Genomic DNA, 24,557 nt, shown 5'->3' on the forward strand with positions numbered 1-24,557 from the left:
ATCGGTTAGTTTGTTTGTGTTATTGTGTAAGTTTGGTGAATCCAAACTAACCAAAGTCACACAATGACACAAACAAACTAACCGATCGAGGCACCGGTAGACCAGCAGCTTCATGTTCTGCGAGGTAAAATTACTGGAGGTTTTTTTCAATGGAGTCTGGTTGCTTTGGCGAGAGCATAGATAACGGCTTCAGTTCCCCGTCGGAAACAGACTGTATAGCTGTCTCAAGGCAAGGTAAACCAGCGGTGAACATATTCTAAATATAGCATACACTTAAGTTGATATTGATTTATTTAGGTGAGCCTTTCTTTTAGATGGCTAAAATACATTTCCACAGCTGTACAGTGCTTTGCTTCCCTGCAATAACTCCTGTCTGCTTCTCCAAGCTGGGGGCGTGCCAATCGTCATCTACTGTAGGTTTTACACTGGCTATGGATAAGTATCTCATACAACCCTCAGAACCCTGAAACTGTCCCTTTAAGAGCTGATGAGGCTGTGAGCCAACTTTGCAAACACAAACATGCTGCCTGTGACAGAATTGTCGCAATTGGTAAACATGCACATCTGACTTGCGTAACATGAGATCTTGTGATGAAAAACAGTTCCAGTTGTGCGTGTCCTGTCAGTCAAAGGGCCATTCCGATGTTTTTGGTTGTTTACTATAAATCGCATATCTTTTGCATTTTATGCTTAAGTGTTTTGAATTGTGTTTCTTCCAGGCAGCAATAGGTTTCCATTTACTTCAATGGGATATTAAATTCAAATAGCAGACTTTGCTGGTAAAGGGCAGTCCATTAAAGTGACATCAGGTCTGCAAGTACAGATTGATTTTAAAGGGTGGCATTGCATTACCAACGCATGCTTTTTGAGGCAAAAGCAGATATGATTGTCACTGTGATGGACTAGCCATATCAAGCAAGTGTCAAGTTTTAGTAAGCTGTTTTTTATAGTTGTAATAATGAAAACCATGGCTGTGTGAAAGATGGGGAAAAGCACATTGAAAAATCGTAAAAATTACATGACAAAGTGTATTATTTTGACATTGATATACTTTCTTGTTATCATATTAACTTATCAGCAAGCACTGGCATTTCAAAGGCTAGAAAGACTACTATTTGACCTAGGTCTGTAACATGCACACAAAGTCACTAACCTCACTCTCTCATTACGTTGTCCTTCCTAGGTGTAGTTGGTCTGACCTTCATCATCAACAAGTTCCGCATCGTCAAGCTGACGACCAAGGACCAGTTCATTGTGGCCTACGGTGGCCTACGAGGGGCCATCGCCTTCTCCCTCGGCTTCCTGCTGAAAAAGGAACACTTTCCCATGAGAGAGATGTTCCTCACTGCCATCATCACCGTTATCTTCTTCACTGTCTTTGTTCAGGTACGGTTGTCCTATTTTGGTCTAACCTGACTTTAGAAGGAGAAAACATGTCGTTCGGCCTGGCTTATTGTTTTGTAGCCTACCTTATGTCTTACCCCTATTATAGGATGTCATTATGACCACAGTCAATGCACTTTGCAAAGAGATTCCTTCGCTTTGACTCTTAACTTGCAGTGAAAACATTACAGTATATTTGCCTAGTAGGACTAGTTTGAATTTCCGCTTCTGGACCGGTACACAAACAAAACCAATCTATCTCAGAACAAACGTTTCATTCGCAACCATTCATTTCAATGTTGTTAATCTCACTGGTCATGCTGAGGATGGAACATCAAAGGAACGCTCATGTATTTGCAGGAGGTCTGTTTGCTACTCTGCCTAGAAAAAAGATCCACTTGATGTCACATCAAGTGATCAGACTTTCTTGGTTCTTTTTGGTTGAAGTAAACAACTCCAGCTGGTTTGGGAAAATGTAATTTCAGCTTCTACTTTGAAGTACGCTGACAGGCAGGTGGGCTAATTCATGCATCAAATGTAAAACATATGCCGAAGGAATACAAAATATGGTTTATGTAGAGACACATTTCTATCAACACAACTAACAAAAACATTACATGAAGGCAAGATAAAGAATTATGTGTTGTCCATTTTAAGCACTGTGAACTGCATCATATCTATATATATATTATCCCGTCAGATAGACCAGTCTCCTGGTGAAACTGTAGGAAGATTCTTGGATGAGAATTAGACGCAGAATGGAAGCAGCTAAAATAAAACCCCCAAGCCGTGTTCTCTCTCCTCAGAGGCGAGATCAGAAACATGTTTTATTGATGCTGCTGGACTCAGCACTGGCAGTCTGAGACAGATGCAGACCGGGAGGGAGAGGGCAGAGAGACCACTTTCACCTGCAATGTGGAGTTATTTTAAAAACATGACTGTGAGTGGGGATCGAGTGTTTATTTTTATTTGGAACAGAGTAAGTCCAGGAGATATGAAGTGCAGATCTTTATCATGATAAACTGTCAGATTTACTTGATAGTGATGAATGTAAGAGTAGCTGTTGTTTAAATATCCTAATAGAGGATATTTCCTGTCTTGCGTTGGCTTACTTCTGAATACTGAAATACAGTAACGACCAGTTAAGATTCTGGATTTCTGGACTTGCTTGTAGGCTGATTGGCTTGTTGAAACGTCTGCTTAGGTGTCATTGGTTATTGTAACTATTTCGTATGATTACATGGAATTCAGACAATTTATTTATAAAACATTGCCAGAGTAATGTTAGGTTGGAAAAGAGATTCATCATTTTATTCATTATCCAGTCCTAGAAGAGAGAATGTAAGAGACTATATTTCCCCCACAGCAAAACGGAGGTATGATACAGACTACGGATGATTCTGTGGTTCATCATGCAAGTTATCTTTGATGCCTCTGGATGATTCATCGCTCCATTCTAGCATTTTATTAAATTATTTGACCTCAAGTGGGATTCAAACATTCATGGATAATAGTTCAAGAATAATCACAAAATATTAACCTTCCCCTTGTTTAGGGTGAAGGAATAAGTGTAGTCATTGGATATCCTTGTCATGTTTTGTGTGGTTGAATTGAAATAAGCATGAGGTGGTAAAAGTGTAGGTTCCTTTAAGGGCTGTCAACGAATATTCTAAATATGGATATATATTTTAATATTTAAAAAAATGGTATTTGAAAAAGCAACGCTACCATGGTTGTCTGCCTCGCACGCGCCAATGCAGCACATGACAGGAGTCACACAACGTCACTTTCATTAACTGAAAATAACATGTAACGTTATGTCAAGCTGAACAAGGAATAATTCAACAACTGTAATGATGGAGAGAACACGGCTACAGAGACAGTGACATTGTGTCCTAACAGCAAGCGTTATGTTACATCATATAAACAAACCACGAACCTATCAGCTGTGTGCTCGAGTCCAGACTGGTGACGTAACCACTTAAAGGACCGATTTGTTATATATTTCATCAGAGATTGAGGAAACATGCTGAATTGAAATACTGGCTTTTCTGACAACGATGCTACAGACAGTTTGTTCACCTTTTGAAATTGCCCATTTCAACACCCCGTTGCCACATATGAAACAAATTGGCATACAAACACAGCCTTCTGCAGCCATGGAAGCAAGCAAACGCACTGGATCAACAGAGATAACGTTAGACTCTACCTCACCTGAAAAGACTCTGCACATCTCTCTGGTCCGTTTGCAGCTGGGTTATCAAGGCAGCGAGTATTTGAGTCACACAGCCGGTGAAGTGGTTCCACCACTGCTGCTGGCCAGAGGCTACCGCTGTGATGCTATCACACACTAACTGCTATCAGTCAAACCGGAAGAACAGACGGGCCACGGCTCCAATGTTTTCAATTTGGACTGCAGTACCCATTTTAAAACGCTGGCTGTTAGTCCTACATATTGCTCCTTTAAAAGATGAGTGAGTAGTATTTGCTATCTTCCAACGTTTGTACTTTTTAAACAGGAAACACATGTTTAATATTGTGACATTTACCGGAAATGACTTATAATATAGCCAACAGCAAGTAGGAAACTTTCAGCTCCCTGGCAATCTCCCTCCCGCCAGCTGCAGCCTTACTTAGGTTTTTACTGTGAAATGAGGAGGTATCGTATGGATAACTCCTCAGTCCAACTTCAGCCGTTCCTCGTCCATTGCAGCACTTTCAAAGCGAGCAACAGGAATAAATAGAAACAGGGCGTCCGACAAAAGTTCAGCTCAAAACGATTCGCTGCGCAGTGCTGCATAGCTCACAGCCAGTTAGGACACAGTGTCATGGACATACTGGCAATAAAGATATTTGAATAGTTCGAACCTATGTGTTTTTTTAGAACAAATATTCAAACCAGTGGTCAATTTTGACAGCACTAGTTCCTTTGCATGCATGCCTGGTAGCAGGACTGGGTATTATTAAAGAGCAGGAATATGCTGTCATCCACTTTAGACTATTACAGTTAACCAGATGGCCGACTTAATCTCTTTAAGAAGCATAATGATACGCTCCAGCTTTTAGGTGCACACAGGCACGACAACAAACACTCACACACACTCAAACACTACTGGTTATAATCCAACAGTAACCAAACATCAGACTGATGTTTGATTTTGCGTTCCTGGAGCCATTCTGTAGTAGGTTTCTGTTCTTTCTTTCTGTTGATAACTGACCAGAAATAGACCACGTGATTACACATGAATGCTTCTAGTAAAACTACAATAGAGTTTGGTTTCAGACACATTTTCAGCTATCTCAAATAAAAGTAAATATAAAGAAGCTTTGGTGCCAGAATGAAAGAGGAAGAGGAATAGATAAATATGTTTTTTATCTTTTCATCTGAGTTGTTTGCTTATAAATATGAGAGTGTTCGAAAACCCCCCCAGTTGTTGCTTTACAACCATTTACACAGGAACAAACACACTCAATTAAAGTAGTTTTTGTTGTTGCACGCTCTTATCAGTTGTGTTTACAATCACATTTCACATTCACATATAACAACCCTGTGCTAACAGCTTACTGATATAAAGATAACACGTTGCTTTGCTGTAATTGAAAATACATCACTCTCTGTGTACGCAGAACATCAACATTTTATCAGTTCAGGATTTCTCTTGAGCTGAATTTGTTCTCGCAAGAAATATCTCATTGCCTTTCTCCTACCACATCTTACCCACATGTATACTTCAAAGAATGTCTGACGGATTTCACAGTTTATCTTGTAGGATGTGGATTTGCGGGTTTGTTAAAGATTTCGATCTTTGAAGGTGAAATCTGAAACTCTCCACATGTCATCACTCTCTAAAGTGGTGAGAGATTTACAGTAACAAGATCAACGGGGTTGTTGTGAAAAGACCTGCTGTGTTTGTTAATCTGCCTTTGCAAAATATGGGGAAATGTGCCAGCTAGTGAAGTGTGATACTACTGAGCTGATGCTTGACTTCAATGAATGAAAACGAAAGCACGGTGGCTCCGTTTGATGATATCTTTAATGGCATTATAAACCAGGGCATTATAAACCACACAGAAAGATTATAAAACCAATTTAAACCTTCTCGTTTCACTCCTGCATCCTGTAGAGTTTGGCGATAAGAGCCTATTTCTGTCTTTAGCTAAGGTCGGGAGGTGAATAATGAATAATGTTTTGTTCCTCTCATCCCTGTTGCAGGGCATGACCATCAAACCCCTGGTGGAGCTGCTGGCAGTGAAGAAGAAACAGGAGGCCAAGCGGACGATTAATGAGGAAATCCACACGCAGGTAAGACCTTTCCCCTACACCTATCCTCAGCCTTCATGATCACAAGCTGATGACTTCTTGATTGAGTTTATACATATTAATAACCCAGAGCCTTTTGGTATGCAGCTGATACGAAATGAAATGGTTTGAAATGTTTTGAACCACGAGACAATACATTAATGTGATTCTATACATTCCTTTCAGTAGTAGTTATGTAAAATGTGACATCCTTTTTCTAGTAATAAGCCTCTGAGGCCGATTAGGTCGTCAAATCTTGAGTGCTGCTTCCACCTACTGGCTGTGCAGTGGAACTTCATCTCATATACTTTACTGCACAGTGTACTGGTACAGCACAGTGAAGGTCAATCCAAAGATTATTGAAAGAAAATGACAGTTTTGTTTCCCCAATTAATAACATTTTACCAATTTAGTTAAATAGAACTAGAACACACTGTCTCACACACACACAGCGTCTTGTAGCCACAGTTTTCGGTACTCAAACACATTCATGAGCGACCACCGTGCTCCACAATCCCTCAGTGTTTTAAAGCTATTAATACAGCTCTGATAAACACATGCATGCACACACACAGTTCCTCTCTGGGGCTTTGCAGTAAGTCTCCAGTGTTCAAGGTTAGAAGAGCACGCTGTCCTAATGGCTTCTCCTCTGCTGTAAAGCCCCAGTGGTTGGAGTCAACAGAGCTGGCTGAGGAGGAAACTGTCACACTGTTTGGAGGCTGTGAAATTTATTTTGGCAAGCGGCCAGGTGACGTTGCTGTCCCACCTGTTAAAAAGATGCAGCAGATCCTTTCAAGCACCTTTTTTAGTGATTTAACTTGCTGTATTTTAATAATTGGGGTGGAAATGACATGACAATACACTGTGCGATTTAAGATATGTTGCTCACAATGACAATGGTATCACTATATAGGTGATAAACTACTATCATGTATGGATCATGATATATTAAAAGCGTAAAAATTGAGTCTGAGTCCTTTTTAGCGCACAAACAGCAACATGTGTACTGGTTCCATTACTCGAAAGATAAACAGACATACAGTAAACTGGTGAAAGGAGAAGCTCCAGGGTCGAGATGTTTGTAGTAAAAGAAGAATGCATCTTTAACCCTATTCGCACTGGGGACCTCTAGTGATTTGTAATAATTGCGGAGGACGTCTGCGATAATACTAGTCCCGTGCGTGTTTTTTTGGGGGGTTAGGATACACAGCATGGAGACCAATTGACACGGGTTTTTGTGAATATTATATTAACATAAATAGGCCTATATAATAGCCTATAATAATATTTATAATATTAAAAAAATATTATATAGTATAATAATTTTAATATAAGCGGATGTTACGCAGAGCCTGACATCACATCCCGGGGGATAATGTCAGTGAATTTGAGTAAAATACAGACTTCCCCATGCAAATGCGCCGCACAAAACACAGCTGTTGGGGATAATTTCTGAATCATATGAGGTCCCCTGCTAATACTTGTCCCTTGCAAATAGGGCTTATGAGCCAGTGTAACCAGAAGAACAGATATCATTAAATATTTGTATATTGACTTTTCATAGTGTTGCCACTTTTTCACCCCCACCCCCGCAGCGCAGCGCAGTCTTTACATAAATCCGTCTCTTCTCACAAAGCAGAAGTAGATTCTGTGGCTCTGCTTAATGATGTGTTCCCATAGCAACGCTGCCTGTCAGACTGTCATCTGCAGGCTGAGTCAGAGCACCAGGGTGACCTGCGGCCGGCTGCAGTGTGAACAACAACTGCATCGGTACATTTGTCTGGTTCTGTGAGCAGCCGTTCAGCCACTGTTAATAAACGCTGTCCGATCAGTCACCTGGCTGCTGCTGCTGCTGCTGCTGCTGGTTTTCTCCCACGTCTTCCATTTTGAAGCTTGTCATCACCTGCTGTTGTTGATAATGATGTTGGCTGGGAGGGTGTTTTTACTGTGAGGAATGGTGGCTGTGGTGCAGCAAAAGGTGCAAGATGCAGCTGAGTAATGTCTGTGGTGGAGTGTACCTGTAATCACAGTTAAAAACGTTGTTCATCATAAATGATAGTCTATACACCGACTACTTCTTGCTGCTCCCAGGTCTAATTTTGTGACTAGAGGGGATCATGCTTTTGCCGTCAGGGCTCCCAAACTCTGGAATGCACTTCCTGTAGAGATTCGATCATCTAAATCTGTATCCACTTTTAAAAAACTATTGAAAACACATTTTTTTTGGATGGCATTCTTATAAGGTCCCAATGTTATATGTCTGTATATGTATATGCATTTTTCTGTGGTGAAGCATGTGTACAGAGCCTGTGTGTATGGGTATATATATGTATGTACACACCTGTTTGTGTATGCATGTATATAGTTATACACATTTATGTGTGTGTGTATATATATATATATGTATGTATGTATGTATATATTTATGTATGTATGTTTATATATATATATATATGTATATATATATGTATATATATATACATATGTATATACATATGTGTATATATATATATATATATATATATATATACACATATATATATATACATATGTATATATATATATATATTTATGCACATTTATGTATGTATATATATATGTATATATATGTGTGTGTGTACTGCTTTATTACAATTGATATTTTCTGTTTTAACAGTTATCTTATTTTTTACTTTATTTATCTGCTTTTATTGTCTTGTGAAGCACTTTGTAACATCTGTTTTGAGAAGTGCTGTAAAAAGAATTGTATTATTATTATTATTATTATTTATTTAACAAAAAATCACATTTGGCCTCCAAGTTGTGTACTGTACATACAGACACTGGAAAAAGTTAAAGCAACATTAAAAAAAATCTGTCTTTGACCAATTAAATTGCTCTAAATGACATTGTACTACAACAGATATAACATGAGCCCCTGCATAGTCGTGTATATTAGATATAGGTACAAAATGTCATATGCCTGTGAACTAAGTCTGTTTTATAATAAATTAAAATACTCCACAGAGAAGGTGGATGGTCAGATTGAAAGTCTGATTCAGTCATTTTTTGTTTGTTAGTTTGTCTCTTTGTCGGTCTCCTTTTTAAAACATCATTTTCTGCCTCTTTTTGTCCCCAGTTCCTCGACCACCTACTGACTGGAATTGAGGACATTTGTGGACACTATGGACACCACCACTGGAAGGACAAGTATGGATTTACAGTTATCTGACACCAAATTCTTGTAGTCATCAGACAATATGGACTGCATTATTTGCATTAATGATAAATCATTTAACATTAAATGTCAAAAATGACGACAAATGCTCATCACAAGTTAGCCGAGCCCAAATTAAGAAAGCAAGTAAATATTTGAGAGAAATTGTGATTGGTCAATACTCTGTCATAATCAGCTAATTGATTTAACCTTAAAGAGAATACACATTAACTGTGGTTATAAATGAGGAATTATGCTGATTCATTCCCTCATGTAACCACTTTTCTTTTCCTCTAATGTGCACCGTGTTTCAAACCTCTCACATCTCTCTGTCTGTCCTGTTCTCACTCCCACGGCTGTTCTTTTTCTGTTGTCTCTGTTTTCATCTGTAACTCATTTCCTCCTCTCAGACTGAACCGCTTCAACAAGAAATATGTGAAGAAGTGCCTGATTGCAGGCGAACGCTCCAAGGAGCCACAGCTCATCGCCTTCTACCACAAGATGGAGTTTAAACAGGCCATTGAGCTGGTGGAGAGCGGAGGGGGAGTCAAGATGCCAGCTAGTGTGCCTTCCACCGTTTCCATGCAGTAAGTACAAGTAGACACTCACTCTGTCTTCAGTTACCACACTCAGAATAGCAAACTGTCCCAAATTTAAGTCCTTAAACCTGCAATAAATTATTGCTTTGGCCACTTGGGGGCAGCAGAAACAGGTTGTGAACACAACACTGGGATGTCATCACCTTTTTAAGTTGATTTGGCTTCATTGTAAGCAAATATTTACTTATTTACACATCCAGCAGTTACGGAGCAACATTATTATTCATTTGGAGTCATGTTTGTGTCCGCCTGGTGAACGTTAGTCCAATATTCACTCTCTTTTAGCTCTGATTTTGGTCTCCATCAACTCCTAAGGAGAAATATCTGGCTCTTTAGCCTTTAAATGCTCCAATATGTTCACCAGGTATCCACTAACTGTGTCTGTCTGCTTTTTGGGTGCTGAACAGTTTGTGTACAGGTAGTTATTATAGCTTTTTCACCCTAAACAACGCTATGAGAGCAGTGAGAGTGAACCAAAACGTATTCATTTCAAATGCAAGTAATTACTAATATGTGATATATTACATTATGGACGTAACTTATCATTACTCAGAATGCTTGTACGCTGTAACCTTTAAAATCACCCTGCTGTGAGCAGCTGCACAGGCCTCATTAATTTCCTATCTGCAGTATCAAGTAGTCAGTGTTGGTCAGTCTTAATACCCAGTGTGAGTGCATGAATCATTCTTTACTGAATGTAAGTAAAAGACGGAGACCGTTGGATACACTGTTGGAGTTCAGAATTAGTTTGATCACCATAGAAATTAACTGTATTTTCTTTATTCACTCTACTGCTCTCAAACCAAGGCTACACAAGGTCAGACCCGTCAGCTAAATGAATTCAGCAGTGCCAGTAATAACATCACTTTACAGCTAACAAGCCACGTACTTTGTCGATATTGACTATCTGTTACAGAAACAGCTAATGCTCTAACATTGCCTATCCAAATTACGCAAGCTGTTACTGATCATTAGATAGGTAATAATTAAAGGGGCTCTATGTAACAATCTGAAATTGTTTGTTAACGGTGATATCTGTGACTGTTAAGTCAACGTCAGTCAGCGTCCTGTTGCTCGCGCTTGTGCTCGCACTACATAGATTGATTGACAGCTAAAACCACAATATCATTATATATTTCACATGCTTGGCAGGAATGTTGGCTTATCTGTCCAATAGGAATTTTGCGGGGTCCGTTTTGATACCCAGAAGGTGAATGAATCGAAGGCCAGGCCGATGTTGATCCCAGTTTTCCCCGATTGGTCACATTCCTATTTTGCAAGACGTGCTTCGTCAGATATAACTTTGTTTTTTTGTGCTTCCGAGGAGTTTGTGTTGGAGTCTGAGTTGTGATGGGGGCTGGTCGTTTGTTTGCATTAGTGGACTCCATTTCTAACCAAACGTTAGCTATGGTTGCACACTGTTAGCCCTGAAGCGTAGCTGAAAATACAGGCACTCGCGAGCGTGCAAACGTCCCACATTCTTCACATTTAAAGCAGTCTACAGGCGGGCAGAGGAAACCCAGAAAGTCGTGGAAGGTCTAATTTTTTAGGTTAGGTTACAACCTGTCCACACATTGGCAGTAAAAAAACAATTAAAAAACATGACAGATTTCTGATGTGTGCATGTTTCTGTAGTACACCAACTCTGATAAACTTTCTCCTACATATTTTTCAGGAACATCCAGCCCAAGAAGCCTCCTCCTGCCAAGCCTGCAGATAGAGCGCTGCCCAATCTGCCTAAAGGCCGAGAGGAGGAGATCAGGAAGATCCTCAGGAGTAACCTTCAGAGGACACGACAGAGGGTAACACTGCTATATTATGAACAATAAGACACATTATTACACGTGTATATGTTATTCGTATCAGCTTAAGATGTATTGTCTTGTATTACCTGGAGTTCAGAATATATCACTATCCATATTGATTTGCACCGATAAGCAAAGTGGTATTAGACTATAGTATATTGATTGTTACAGAGTTGGAATTAAATCAGTAGCTCTACTCATACATTGACTAATACTGACTTTAATTGTTAGTGACACAGAAGAGCACTTCTCATTGATTTCCACAGGTTATGAGTTCCCTTGTGGTCCTCATGCATTTCTGTCATTACTTCTGCAGGTCTTTGAGATAAACAAACAGTGCCAGAACCTTCCCTTTTTTCCATATACTTTAACTTTTATTTGTTAATCATTAAATTGTCCTCTTGAACCGAGTTGCTTTATGTGTCTTTTCTCTCTCAGCTGCGCTCCTACAACCGACACACTCTGGTGGCCGACCCATTCGAGGACGGCTTCGGTGACTTCCTTATCAAGAAGCAAAAGATGGTTGAGTTGGAGAAGAAGGTATGATCATCAGTCTCAGCGAGAGCAACAGCTTTTAAATCAAGAATCAGTCTGCTGAGCACAGCTTGCTGCTTTGTCGAATGTTATTGACACTCGGTCACGGCCCTATCGAACAAAACACATTCTGTTGATTCGTCAACACTAAAGAAGACATTTCGTAGACTAGTCTAATTACAGTAAGCCTGGCTGTTGCATAAATATTAAGAATGACTTAATTTGAATTAGGAAAGTTAGGCACTTTTCCCCCTGGCTACGCCGGAGGTGAAAGCTTTGTTGCTATGGCAACAATCTGTTAGAAGGTCAGTTAGCTAAATATTTCGACTTTTATCCATTACTTTTAGCTCATTTTTAGTGAACTATTTCAGCTGTTTATCCATTACTTTTAGCTAATTATTAGTTAATTATTTCAACAGTTTACCCATTATTTTAGCAAATGTTTTGCTGAATATTTCAATAGTTTATCCATTGCTTTTTTGGATTTTAGTACCATATTCTTGAATTGTTTCTGAACATCTTTAACGGTTCTAATGACCGTTTGATTTATGTCGTTGTTGCATCCGCCATTTATTCTCTGCTGTGAAGTTTCTTATTTAACCCATGATGCATTGCGCGACAGGCTATCTAAGTCAGTCTCACATTATCTCATTTGGAAGCTTTATGCAACAGGTAAATTTAAGTGTCTATAAAAAATGACTTAATCTAGGTCTATTTTTATGCGACTGGCCCCATTGCAGTGTGCCTGTTATGCAATCTGGTGTATAACAAAGTAGACGTTATATTGCAGGAAGCAAAAAATCAGGAGAAACACAGTAGACCCCAAAAAAAGCAACAGATGAAGAGCAGCTCTTCTCATTTCATACCAGGCCACCAAGCAGTTAAATGATTCAGCCAAAACTATGATTTGTTTTCTAATTAGAGTCCACCTCCAGTCTCCTAACTGGATTTTCTCGACACAAATGGGGGCTGATTTATTCGCACGCTTGAGTGGCCCTACCACTAACTTCCGTTTTATCAGCCTGTAATTACATAATGAAAATAGACTCTTGTTTTGGGTAAATTGAATGTGCTAGAAGCCACTGTAGACCCAAGACGAGTTCTGCAGAGACTACCAAAGCAACACATAATTTGAATGAAGTTTCTCAGAGACATTGATCGATGGTGAATCACTGAACTGTTTTAGTTTGGCTGCTGTACTACAAACAATTCAATGAGGCAGAGTGTATATTTCCTGTATATATTAATGATACTGAATGTTTACAGAAGTGAAATTATATACCTATTACATTTTGATAGCATGCCGAAGCTTAACTCATGCCATAAACAAACAATATCCTTGTGTTTTCCCAGATAAAAGACATGAATAACTACCTGACGGTGCCTGCTGCTCCGCCTGACTCCCCGACCATGTGTAGAGCCAGACTGGCCTCAGGTAAACACATCCATCATAGCCACAGTCACACTAAACACTCAATAGCCACCACCATCATACTGAAAGGTACGACTTGAAACAATAGGAGAACGTTCACAATATCACTGAACCCACAGGGACGAGACATTATATTGTGTTATAGGCTCACAAAGCCGCTTTCACAAAACAATAAACACTTTGAAAAGCACTGTTCACACCTGCAGCTGTAGATATTTCCCCCGCTGATGGAAATATGTTTGCATGTGGCAGCCGGCATGTAAACCAGTGTGTGGTTTCATTTTAGGCAGAGAAACTGATTTCAAACCTGCTCAGCAGCAGAAAGGGAACAAAATCTGTCCAGGTATGTAGCGAGTGTAGAGAAGATTCATTTTTAGTTGTGATAACCCGGCAGCGATCCTAACATGCATGTGTCGATCATGTTGCTTGTTAACATTCATTAATGATTCATCACTAACGAAGGGATCTCATGAGTGGAGAGGCCAAACTTGGATGATTTATTGTAGCCAAGAAGCAAAGCCCAGATCAGAGTCAAGCATGATGTATGTTGGAATTTCAGCTTGTTTTTTTCATACTAAGTTTTAAGGGGAGACACTACAGGTGAATAGGGTAAACGTTTTAACTATTAGGTATCACCATGAAACTTCCCCAGTTGGTTACCGACACTAAGAATTTTTTTTTTTTGTATTACAAGTTTTCTGAAATATTATGTTTAAATATGTAAATCAGGCATTATCTTATTAAATATGTGCTAATTTGCATTAATTTCCAGAACAGAAATCTGAACATTGGATTAAATCAGGTTCAAAATTCTGGTTTTATTTTATTGACGATTCAGAGTTTTATGAACAAACTGCTCTAGAAACCTTCAGAATATAGACATGGATGAAACTGGAAAGTTTGGTGGATGTAAGAGCTACTGAATTGGAGATTTTTGGCTCAGTCTGATGAAAAACCTCATTTTGAGAATATGGCTTTTAAAGATAAGTATTTAAAAAATCTGTACATTTTAAAGGTGAATAGAGTAATAATAATGAACTAATATATATCACAATGAAACTTCCCCAGTTAATTACTTACATTAAGACTATTATATTTTGAAATTTTCTGAAATTGTATGTTTAAATACATAAATGAGGCATTATCTAATGCTAACTTTTGGTGAATCTAGGAGAAATCTACAGACACAAATAGACAAAGTAGTCAAATAAACACCTAAATGTGTATTTTCTTCCCACTAGTCTGAAAGAAGACATGTTATGGAAGCAAAATAACCAGTTCATGAAAAACGATGTCTTTGCCTGTAGTGCCTCGCCTTAGCTAAAAGCTATTATTTCCAGCATGTGTTGCATTATAAATCATTGTGACATTGCATTATTTTCGTTGTGTTGTGAAATATTTGGAAAGGTCTTGAAGCCTCGAGTTTGTGCAGTGATTGTACATTGATAGCTTTGTTGACTTTAGTATTTGTTGATCGCATTCTCCTCCCCCTTGTACGTTGTATGTTCATGCACGCCGATGGAATGACGGATTAATACTCAATCCCTTTTTATGGTAACGCTCCTTCCCTGATAATGCACCCTTGTCCTGCCTGTAGACCCACAAGCCTACAGCATGAAGCCGTCGTCAGACAGCGTGCCGACCATCCAGGTAGACCTTGCCTCTCCTCAGTCTCCAGACTCCGTCAACCTGATGGATGAGTTCAGACGGGCCGGCCAGAAGCAGGACGAGGAGGAGGACCGGGGCCTGATGATGAAGCCTCCCTCTGGACCGGGTGGACCTCACAAACCGGGCAAGGGAGAGGGAGACGGAGGCGGAGAGCCGCAGAAGCTGACGAGGTGCCTGAGCGACCCCGGTCCCAGCGCAGACGAGGAAGAGGACGAACCCTTCCTGCCTTGACGTGGCAGACTGGATATGGAGGAGTCAGGCTGCATGCCCGCTTTCACCGATTAGAGGAGAGAGGGCTGCTTCACTGCTCTGCTCTAAGACATCTCTCAAGCCAAAACTGCTAATGATGTACGAAACCAGAAACAAAAAGCAAAAGGAGATGAGAAGAAAAAAAAAGAGCCATTTGTTTGTTATTATCATTGCTCTTTATTTTTTTTTAGACCAGATTGGAACAGCTGCTATCTGAGAGATGGTGAAGAGATCATGTTTGACAGTCTGAGACATTCAGGAAAGAACTATGCATTACCAAAGGTTTGGACTGTTTTAGTGTCAGATAATGTCATTTTTACTTTAGTGTTTTTTCTTTTTTAATGACTGCATAGTTTGATCATGAATTTTTCTGTCTTCAAAGCTACGTTCTTTGAGACATGCTGGGCCTCTCGTTCTAAATCTAATCGACAAAGCTTCATTCTTTTTCAAACATAGCGCTTGAGTTTAAGGCGCATGTTTTAATCTAATATCTCACTTTCATTCTGTCACTTGAAATTGCTGGATATTCAAACTTTTAGAGTGTAGCTAGTTTCAAAATATTTTGCCTTATTTTATGTCAAAACTTTTCACTTGGTGCATTTTGATCTTTGTCTTTTTTTGAAAGACATATTTTTAATTTCAGGGGTACTAACATCAGAATGTGTTCCAGTGTTTGTAGTCGTGCTTACAGACCTGCGGCCTCGTCCTGTCGGCTGCGGAGGGAGTTATGTTGACTTGGGAAATTCCTCACTGTTGCGTAAAGGACCTACAAATGTGGAGTGAAAGCCGAGTGTTTGGGAAGCTTGTGAGACAGGCGGTGGTGATGTAGCACAGATGGTTTGATGTCAGCGATCAATGCTTGATTCCCCATCAGAGTCTTCTGAAGTTAAATCACATGTCATGTTTCATCTCTGTAGATGTTTTCTGTTTTACCTCAATTTTAGAACACCCTTTAAAACTCACTCAAGTAGGAGTTTAGTTGTTAGTCGTAGTTGTCTCTCTTAATATTGATGTAATGAATAAGTGCCCATCTAACAGTCACCTTTCTCATATTTTAAACTTTTACACCACATGAGCTGATTTTAATATATCAAAACAAAATAATCACTTTCTTTTACATGCATATTTACATTCTTCAGGCCTTTACAAGAAGCTGTTCAGCTTATTACACGACAAGTGAAGGTCAGTCTGTACAATCCATCTACACCTCTTCACCCTCTTGAACTCTACTGTTAGACTGTAGGCATGTTGTGGCAAAAAAAAAAAAGTAATTCTATGCAGTATAGATGTGTAAAATATGTAAATTGAATATAATATCCTATATTTATGAATACCCTTTAAAATGGAAGTCTCGTAATCTTGTTAACCTAAAATCCATTGAGGCAAACCGCTGCAAAGCTGAAATCAAAACACGGGCATTACAATAAACGGTCACAAAGAGTTTTTGCACATCTGAGCGAGACTGCAAAAAGTTATCCGCTGGCACGAAAACGTAGTCTTGTATGTTGTTGATATCGCAAGTCATTCTCTACTGTACTGTATACAGTTGTACAGATGTAAAATACATAGCACATCTTTTTTACACAGCCGCTCGGTGAAATGGAATATGACATTTAGGTTGTCGTTGTGATGATTTGCTGTTTCATATCCAGCTGAACATCTCATGTGCCACAGCCAACAACCAGTAGATTGTAAACACGCAAGTAATCTTTCACCCAAGTCTATTATTATTATCACTTCACTGCAAAAAGAGAGTCGTTTCTCCATACAGGCCATCCAAAGAACTCACTATGGAAAGCAAACCTTCTCTAAAGTGTGCCGAGTGAGTCACTGCTCCAGTTTTCTGGCTGTCTTCTAGGTGTTATTGACCATTGAATCCTTCCTGATCCTCTTACATCCAGGAGGCTCACATTACAGCAGAAGAACCTGTTCATTTCCCTTAACTCTTCTTCCCTAAAGCATCTGTAAAATGGCTTGCTATGGTTAGTATAGCAAGGGTAAGAGGATATTTTTGCCTGTGCACAAATGCACTCATGTAAATCCGGGTGTATAAATGTGCAAATACGAGCGTGCTTGCACAGTCGTTCCTGCTTCCCAATTTCTAAAAGGATAACTGCAGCTGAGAGACGGAGAGGGTCAAACCTTAAAGAGTCTCATTTCCCTGTCTCGACCAAATTCAATTTACTGTCTGAAATGTCAGCGTGTGTGACGGAGTGTTGCGCCGCTGAAAATGTCAACAAGGACGGGGTCAAAGAGAGGAGGGTTGTTTAAAACCCACGAGTGACGAGCCAAATGACATGCGGCACTTTTCCCCCTGTCTTCAAGCCCTCACTTTTATGGCTGCTTAATATTTACAGGCAGCACTGAATTCATGCATTTATTTATACTTCTGCAGCTACAGAAGCCCTGAGAACTGGGAATGGTCGCTTAATGGGACGCTGTTGGGAATATTCCTATATCATCTCCCAGGTGCTCTTTCATTTAACGGCAGTTTGTTGCTCATTTAACCCTTAACTACTCTGCGGAGACTGATAAGTAGGTTTCAGGAAGGTTACAGCGACGTAATGAATTTCTAAACAAGCTCCCACTAGTGAATACATGAAACCGTGTGAATGCAAAGTGGGGCGTCTCTCAAAGAGGATATGCATCATGCTCTGCACAGATGTATTTTTCAACTTGATCAAATATAAAGAATTTAAATCAAAAAAAAAAAAATGAGACATCAAATCCCATCATGTTATCCCAAAGACTTTTAATTTCTCAAAGAGAAAAGAAACACTATTTTCATACTTTTTCCTTTTTCAAACCAAATGCATCTTTATGGGCAAACATTCTCACACCTCGGAGGGAAATGTTTGGTGCAGGAAACCTTAATCTGAAGCCATACAGCCTACAGAAGAACCTATTTCGTTGTATTCATATGTTATAATGTCATATGTACACTTCATGTTTGCCTTTGTTCCGCATCGACGCACAAAACAAATGCAAATCTTTACATTTAAATCGCTTCGTGTGTTCAAGTGAATGCTTGCTGAGCTTAATTTCCACACTGGATGTTTTACTACAGCGCTGTAGCATTGTTTGCATTGAATGTGTTGGACTGAACTACATCAACACAGTTGCCTCACCAGCATTCACTTCAGCTTTATCTTTTCATCTGTTTGCTTTATTATGTGCTTTATTTGTTTAACTGCTTTATTGTACGATGATGTTTTTGGCTTAACAGGGATATATAAATCCCTTGCTTCTCTTGTCAAGTGCTTTATCTGGATACATGTGCTTTACAGATGTTTTTAAGCTTCACTGTGGGGTTTTCTTTCCATCTCATGTTCACCTTTTAAGTACTGTAAGATTTGACCGGTCTAGCAGTAACGGTAACATTGCGGATGAACATTTGACACTCCAATTATAGTAATCGCAGTATGACGCACACACTTACGTCATCACCCTGGGGTGTCATTACTACTCCACCACCCGAAAGACTGTTTCCCTCCCTCGTTTACCTCATCGCTCTCCACCGTTTTTACACCACACCGAGCACTTTAACGAAGCTGTACCTTTATCTTGAAACGCCGATGTTAAAGAGAGCAATAAGTGGCTTTAATGTAGTGTACACATTGTGCATGGTTATCAGGTGACACATCATAGGGAAAAGGAATGTACTCCATGACGGGCCTTATAAACAGGGGTGTGTTTTAATCCTGAAGCAGGAGAAGCTGGGCTTTTAAAGCCTAGTGAACGCCATGCTATGACTTGATGAAAGAGTGGATTACATTTCCCTTTTATTCATTTTTTTTCTTTATCTTCATGTGTTTGAATTTATGAGTCGGTCAATTACTTGCAGTTTGCAAATTTAAATTTTGCAATAATTAAGAGGTTTTTTTTATTTTATATACACATAAATGGGAATATATCTATATAAAAATGTAAAAAATATATGTATTAGAATTTTACTATAATGATGTACAAATCAGAGTCAGAGAGATAACAAGTGTGCACTTTCTTGTTGATTAATCTTTAGCTTTCAGCATTCCATTCCTGTAATGACCAGTAAAACTAACAACCAGAGACGTCAGAAACTATATACCAAAATTAAAGTTTTACTTTATAGCAATGCTGCGTTCATGTCTCATGATTTTGGAAAGATGTATCTTTTGTTCGACCAAACAACTACTTGTGTTAATACAAGCAAAGAAATAATCAGATCCTTTACTAAAAGGGATAGTTTGGGTGTTTTGAAGTGGCGTTGTATGAGGTACTTATCCATAGTCGGTGTATTACCTACAGTAGATGACGGTCAGCGCGCCCCCAACTTGGAGAAACAAACAGGAGTTACGTGACGGAACCAAATTAATGTACTGCTGTGGACAGGGCCAGCAGCAAAACATATTTTAGCCACCTAAAAAAATCAATATCAGTTTAAGTGTACGCTATATTTAAAACATTTTCGCCCATTTACTTTGCCATGAGACAGCTATTCAGTCTATGTTTCCGACAGGTAACTTAAGCTGTCGTCTATGCTCTCACTAAAGCAACCAGACTCTATTGAAAAAAAACAGTAATTTTATCTCGCAGAACACTGGAGTTGCTGGTCTACCGTTCTGCAAAGTAAAATTAAATTTTTTTTTTCAATGGAGTCTGGTGGCTTCGGCATGAGCATAAATAGGTACAGCGGCTTCAGTTGTCCGTCGGAAAGGGCTGTCTGACGGCAAGGTAATGTGGTGGAAATGTTCTAAATATAGTGTACACTTAAGGCGTTAGTAGGCAAACAATGTATATTGTAATTCAAATGCTCTGAGAGAAAAGACTTCTGCACTTCATCATGGCTCTGTTTTCAGGCTTTAAAAAAATCTAGCCCGTGACGGGAGACTTTGGCCAATCACAGGTCATTTCAGAAAGAGAGCCTTCCTATTGGCTTCCTATTTGATCAGTGCTGCCTAGTTTGACCGCTTGGTCAGAGTTCGCAAGTGATTGACAGCTGGCTCTCATGGACAGCAGACTCCAGATCAGCTCTGACTGGTTGTTTTCCTCCGGTCTGTGAAATCTTGCAGATGCCATTAGGAGCACTGGAGGACGCAGAGGCACATGTTTTTTTTCAAATTACCCAACTCATGCACTACTGTCAGGATATAGTGACCGTTTTATAAAGATATCTTTTTTTAATCATATTTGATCCATTTCTACCAACTGCAGCTTTAAACTGACATTGACTTTTTTTTTTTTTTTAGGTGGGCCTTTCTTTTAAATGTCTAAAATACGTTTTGCTGCCAGCCCCGTCCACAGCAGTACATTGCTTTGCTTCCATGCGGTAACTCCGTGCTGACCGTCATCTACTGTAGGTAATACACTGACTATGGATAAGAACCTCATACAACCCCACTTCAAAACAACCAAACTATTCCTTTAAGTAAAAGTAGCATTATCACAATGTAAAAATTACTGTTACAAGTAAAAATCCTGCAGTCAAAATGAAAGGTAAAGGTATTATGATAAATAAAGTATCAACGGTACTCATGATGAAGAATGTCCCCTTTCATAGTGCTATATATTATGTAATCGGATTATATTTATTGATGCGTTATTTGTGAATGTGACTCTGCAAAGTCACTTAAAGGTGCAAATATAATGTTGTAGCTAGCCTGTGCTCAGTAGCATGTTTTTCAGTTTCCTTCCATGGGCTAAGTATTATTTTGTATTTTATATACTATGCATTCTATTTTTTGTACTTGTAGGTTTTTAAAATTGTAATCTAAAACTTGTGACTACAGCTGTCTGATAAAGGTAGTGGAAGTGAAGTATAAAGTGGCATAAAATGGAAATACTCAGGTCAAAATTGTAAAGCCCAGTACTTATTGACTTTGCAGCACTGTACACAAGCTGGCATCTTCCCCCGCTGGTGTGCCCTTGAGCAATAATATGAGGAAGTTGAAAGTGCATACAACTTCACTGCAAGATCAACAAAGGTGGTTGAAACACCTGCAATAACCTGATTTGGCCAGAAGGGGGAGTGCTGCACAATGTAATTAAAATAAAACCATTCAGCATTCTGAAAACAGAATGAGTCCCAAAAGTAAAACATTAAGGGAGGAGTTGGGTTTATATATCTGGAGGATATGTTATAATTGGATACTTTTCTTAGTCTAATAAACTGAGAATGAACTGTCTGCCTTGTTAAAGCGTAATGGCATTATGAATGTGAGATATCTAGAGAGAAAGCTGTGGCCGCTCCGGCTGAGGTAGTTTATTTATTCCGCTCTGTTTCTAGTAAATGGAAAATCACAAACGACTCGTGTGCTCCTTAACCAGCTTGGCCGAACCTCCACATTTCCTCTGTAATATGTCTGGAATGGATATGCCCTATTTATAATACTCACTCGTTTTAATTGTTGGCAGTTGTTGCATTCTATCGTTTTCTACCAGAGCCTCTGGGTGGCCAAGTCAATTTGACATCTGAAGAGTTTAATTTGAGACTCTAATTACTGGCATTGTTGTTGGCTTAAAATCCTCGTTGTATATTTGCATTTGTAGGAATTTTAGCTGATACTCATCCAGAGGAATTAACAGTAAGTAAACAGTCAAATGAGCTTAAATTCCCAGATCACCAACAGTGCAAGCAAACAAGAGCCAAATTGTGTTTGTGAGAGTTTGTCCCGTCAATAAATCTGTGGCATCACTGATGCGAAACAAAATGAATGTTAATGTGTTTGAAATGTTTTTTGAGTCCTCAGATACTGTCATCTTTATTTATAGATATTGTATTTCTAAGCTGCAAATTGGTTGATATCAGAAACGAGTGGGTTTCCAACTCTGTGGTCAAATTGCCATGTTTAGTCCAGATTAAAGGAACAGTTCGTTATGTTGGGAAATACGCGTATTCGCTTTCTTGCCAAGGGTTAAATAATGATAATCAGCACCACTCTCTTGTTTGCATAGGCCGTTTCAACGGAATCGCATTGCTAGGCAACAACTTGGGTCCATGTTTACTTCCTGTCAGATTATGTTATTTTGGGTCAGTTTTAGAGTTAGAGGTAAAATAACGCTCCAAAGTAACATAAAATTTTGGCGAGGAAAAACTGGCATGGCCATTTTCAAATGGGTCCCTTGACCTCTGACCTCAAGATATGTAAATGAAAATGGGTTCTATGGGGACCCACGAGTCTCCCCCTTTACAGACATGCCCACTTTATGATAATCACATGCCGTTTGGGGCAAAAAGATGCAGTTGTTTGAATGTAGAATAAATGTTTCACCTATTCTAAAAATGGGTTATTTGACTATTTCTGCATGCAGGGGTCCCCAAACAGTCTTGGAAATGCATAAATGACTGGAAATGAGCCCAATTATATTCAGCAGGTGCATTTTTAGGGGTTAACTATGTAAAAGCTAAAATAAAATTAGGGGATTATTTCCCAAAAATGTCAAACTATTCCTTTAAGATGGCTGTGGTTTTAAGGTTATACCTTTTTGGCTTGTGAACCCCCATAATCAGTTGTTAGATGATTATTTTCCTTGTTACATTTAGTTTATAAAGCGTTAGAGATCAGAGTACGAAATATCAGAGAAAAATCTGAAAAATTGACATAATTTGTGTAGTAGAAATATCATGTCCTTGTGACCCATCAGATTGAACTTCATTGAGAACCACTTCTTCAAGGAATACTGTGCTTAGCAGAGGTGGACACACACCTGCACAATGTACTGAAATACAACCCAAAACTACAGCACTGCAATAAATACTCTGTTAGTGAGTCCTTTAAATCAGGTCTCTTGGAGACTGTATAAAAAAACACTTGATTCATCTCTGTGGTGAATTGACATTGAGGCCGTACTCTGTGGAGGTTTTGTATTGCAATATATTGTACAGGTGTTGCTTACATTTTACAATGTATATTGAGCATCTTTGACACAAAACTTTCCTTTGGGATGAGTTAAGTTCTATCTCATCTTATCCTATTACCTTTCAGCTCAAATCAGATTTTTCAGTAAGAAATATTGCAATGTATCTGTAGTCTTATTCTGAAGCTGCAAACAGAATTTAATTAACTGACTCCGACGTCCTTTTTACAGTAGAATAAACACACAATAAACTCATGCCAGATATTTAATAGCCTTCCCCGGAGTGAATTGAGCCTGAAAGCTTTTCAAATGGATTGGTCCGAGTGTTTATTTACTTCTCTTTTGCTGTAGTTAAATCACTGGGTCTCATTTGTCTGTCAACTGGGTCCTCACCACAGTGGAGCCGCTTAAATTGCTCTTGTTTGCATGACGGCTCTTCTGTTTATTTACTCCTGATCGCTCTTTTAATGTTTAGAGTGGCTGCCCTTTACATATAATGATGCTGTTTGCTTTGAATATTGGAGCAGTCTGACCCCCCGTCACCTCTAAATACATGGAGGAAAGGAGGGTTTTGTGGTTGTTTGCCAGTCTAAAATATAATCAGTTTTAATGTTGGTGCAAATGACTGAAAGGTGAATTTTACGCCGACTGAAATTCAGCCTCGGTGACATCTCTGGGCTCTGCTTGCAATGCATATAAACACCAGCGGATGGCATTGTGTAGCCGTAAACGTACACAGGTCCTTAACAAGTGCTGTCATCGCTGAACAAGCTCCCAATTTTTCATTGTAATTTCACTGTAGAAATGGTTAGTACACTAAAAGCATACTGGCATGTTTAATCGGTGTGTTGGGGAGGGAGTCGGGCTTTCTGTGGCCCCATTCTATCAGCTTAATGGTGTGTTTGCTATTGCATTCACTCTCATTTACATGGCCCATATACCCCCTTCTAATGTATGGCTAATTGTTGTTTTTAGGCAATAAAAAAAATCCCCTGAACGACTGCATCGATGCTCCTCACAAGTGAATGTTCCGATTTTTAGCTTCGGCTTAATGTGCTTTGAAAATGTTTTGTTACACAACAAGAAGTGTTTTGATTATGAGTCTGGTGGAGACGGGTCACTCGAGGGCCGCAGGCACGCAGCAGTTTGCCGTTCGTCTCGTCTATAAAAGGAACAGACAAATATAACTTCAGCGAGGCAATAACGCTGAGATTATTGTTCCACTGATACTATTTGCACTGATGGCTGATCTGAGCTGCTATTCTATTTATGTTGAGGAGAGAGACGAAGAATGTAACATGCCACTTTGGACCACTTCTTCTTTTTAGAGGACTCATGCAGATAATAAGCAAAGTAAAGTGCACAAACAGCACCAGCAAAGTTTGTAGTCAGGTGGTGTGAAGTACATTTTGTAGAAGTACGGCACTTAACTTGTGCTGTACTTCTATTTCATCCTACTTTATACTTACATTTTATTCCACTACATTTCACTGAAACATATTGTACTTTTTTAGTCCACTACATTACGTTTGACAGCTTTACTTTGTATTCAGAC

General features: G+C 39.2%; 1 protein-coding gene across 2 annotated transcripts in view; it reads left to right on the forward strand.

The window, feature by feature from the left end:
* The window catches only part of slc9a1a (solute carrier family 9 member A1a), a 41,776-nt gene extending 22,496 nt beyond the window's left edge, over positions 1-19,280 (forward strand). Inside the window, exons 5-13 of one of the 2 annotated variants that reach the window (XM_037785001.1) lie at positions 1,184-1,386; positions 5,597-5,686; positions 8,802-8,872; positions 9,290-9,466; positions 11,154-11,280; positions 11,722-11,823; positions 13,171-13,252; positions 13,536-13,592; positions 14,847-19,280. In XM_037785001.1, coding sequence (XP_037640929.1) covers positions 1,184-1,386; positions 5,597-5,686; positions 8,802-8,872; positions 9,290-9,466; positions 11,154-11,280; positions 11,722-11,823; positions 13,171-13,252; positions 13,536-13,592; positions 14,847-15,148 — 1,211 coding nt within the window. In that variant the 3' untranslated portion in view covers positions 15,149-19,280. The remainder of the gene's footprint in view (positions 1-1,183; positions 1,387-5,596; positions 5,687-8,801; positions 8,873-9,289; positions 9,467-11,153; positions 11,281-11,721; positions 11,824-13,170; positions 13,253-13,535; positions 13,593-14,846) is intronic. The other variant, XM_037785002.1, reaches the window with a different exon arrangement.
* Positions 19,281-24,557: the final 5,277 nt, after the last annotated feature.

This window comes from Sebastes umbrosus, chromosome 11, assembly GCF_015220745.1.
Source record: "Sebastes umbrosus isolate fSebUmb1 chromosome 11, fSebUmb1.pri, whole genome shotgun sequence".
Taxonomy (NCBI): Eukaryota; Metazoa; Chordata; class Actinopteri; order Perciformes; family Sebastidae; genus Sebastes; species Sebastes umbrosus.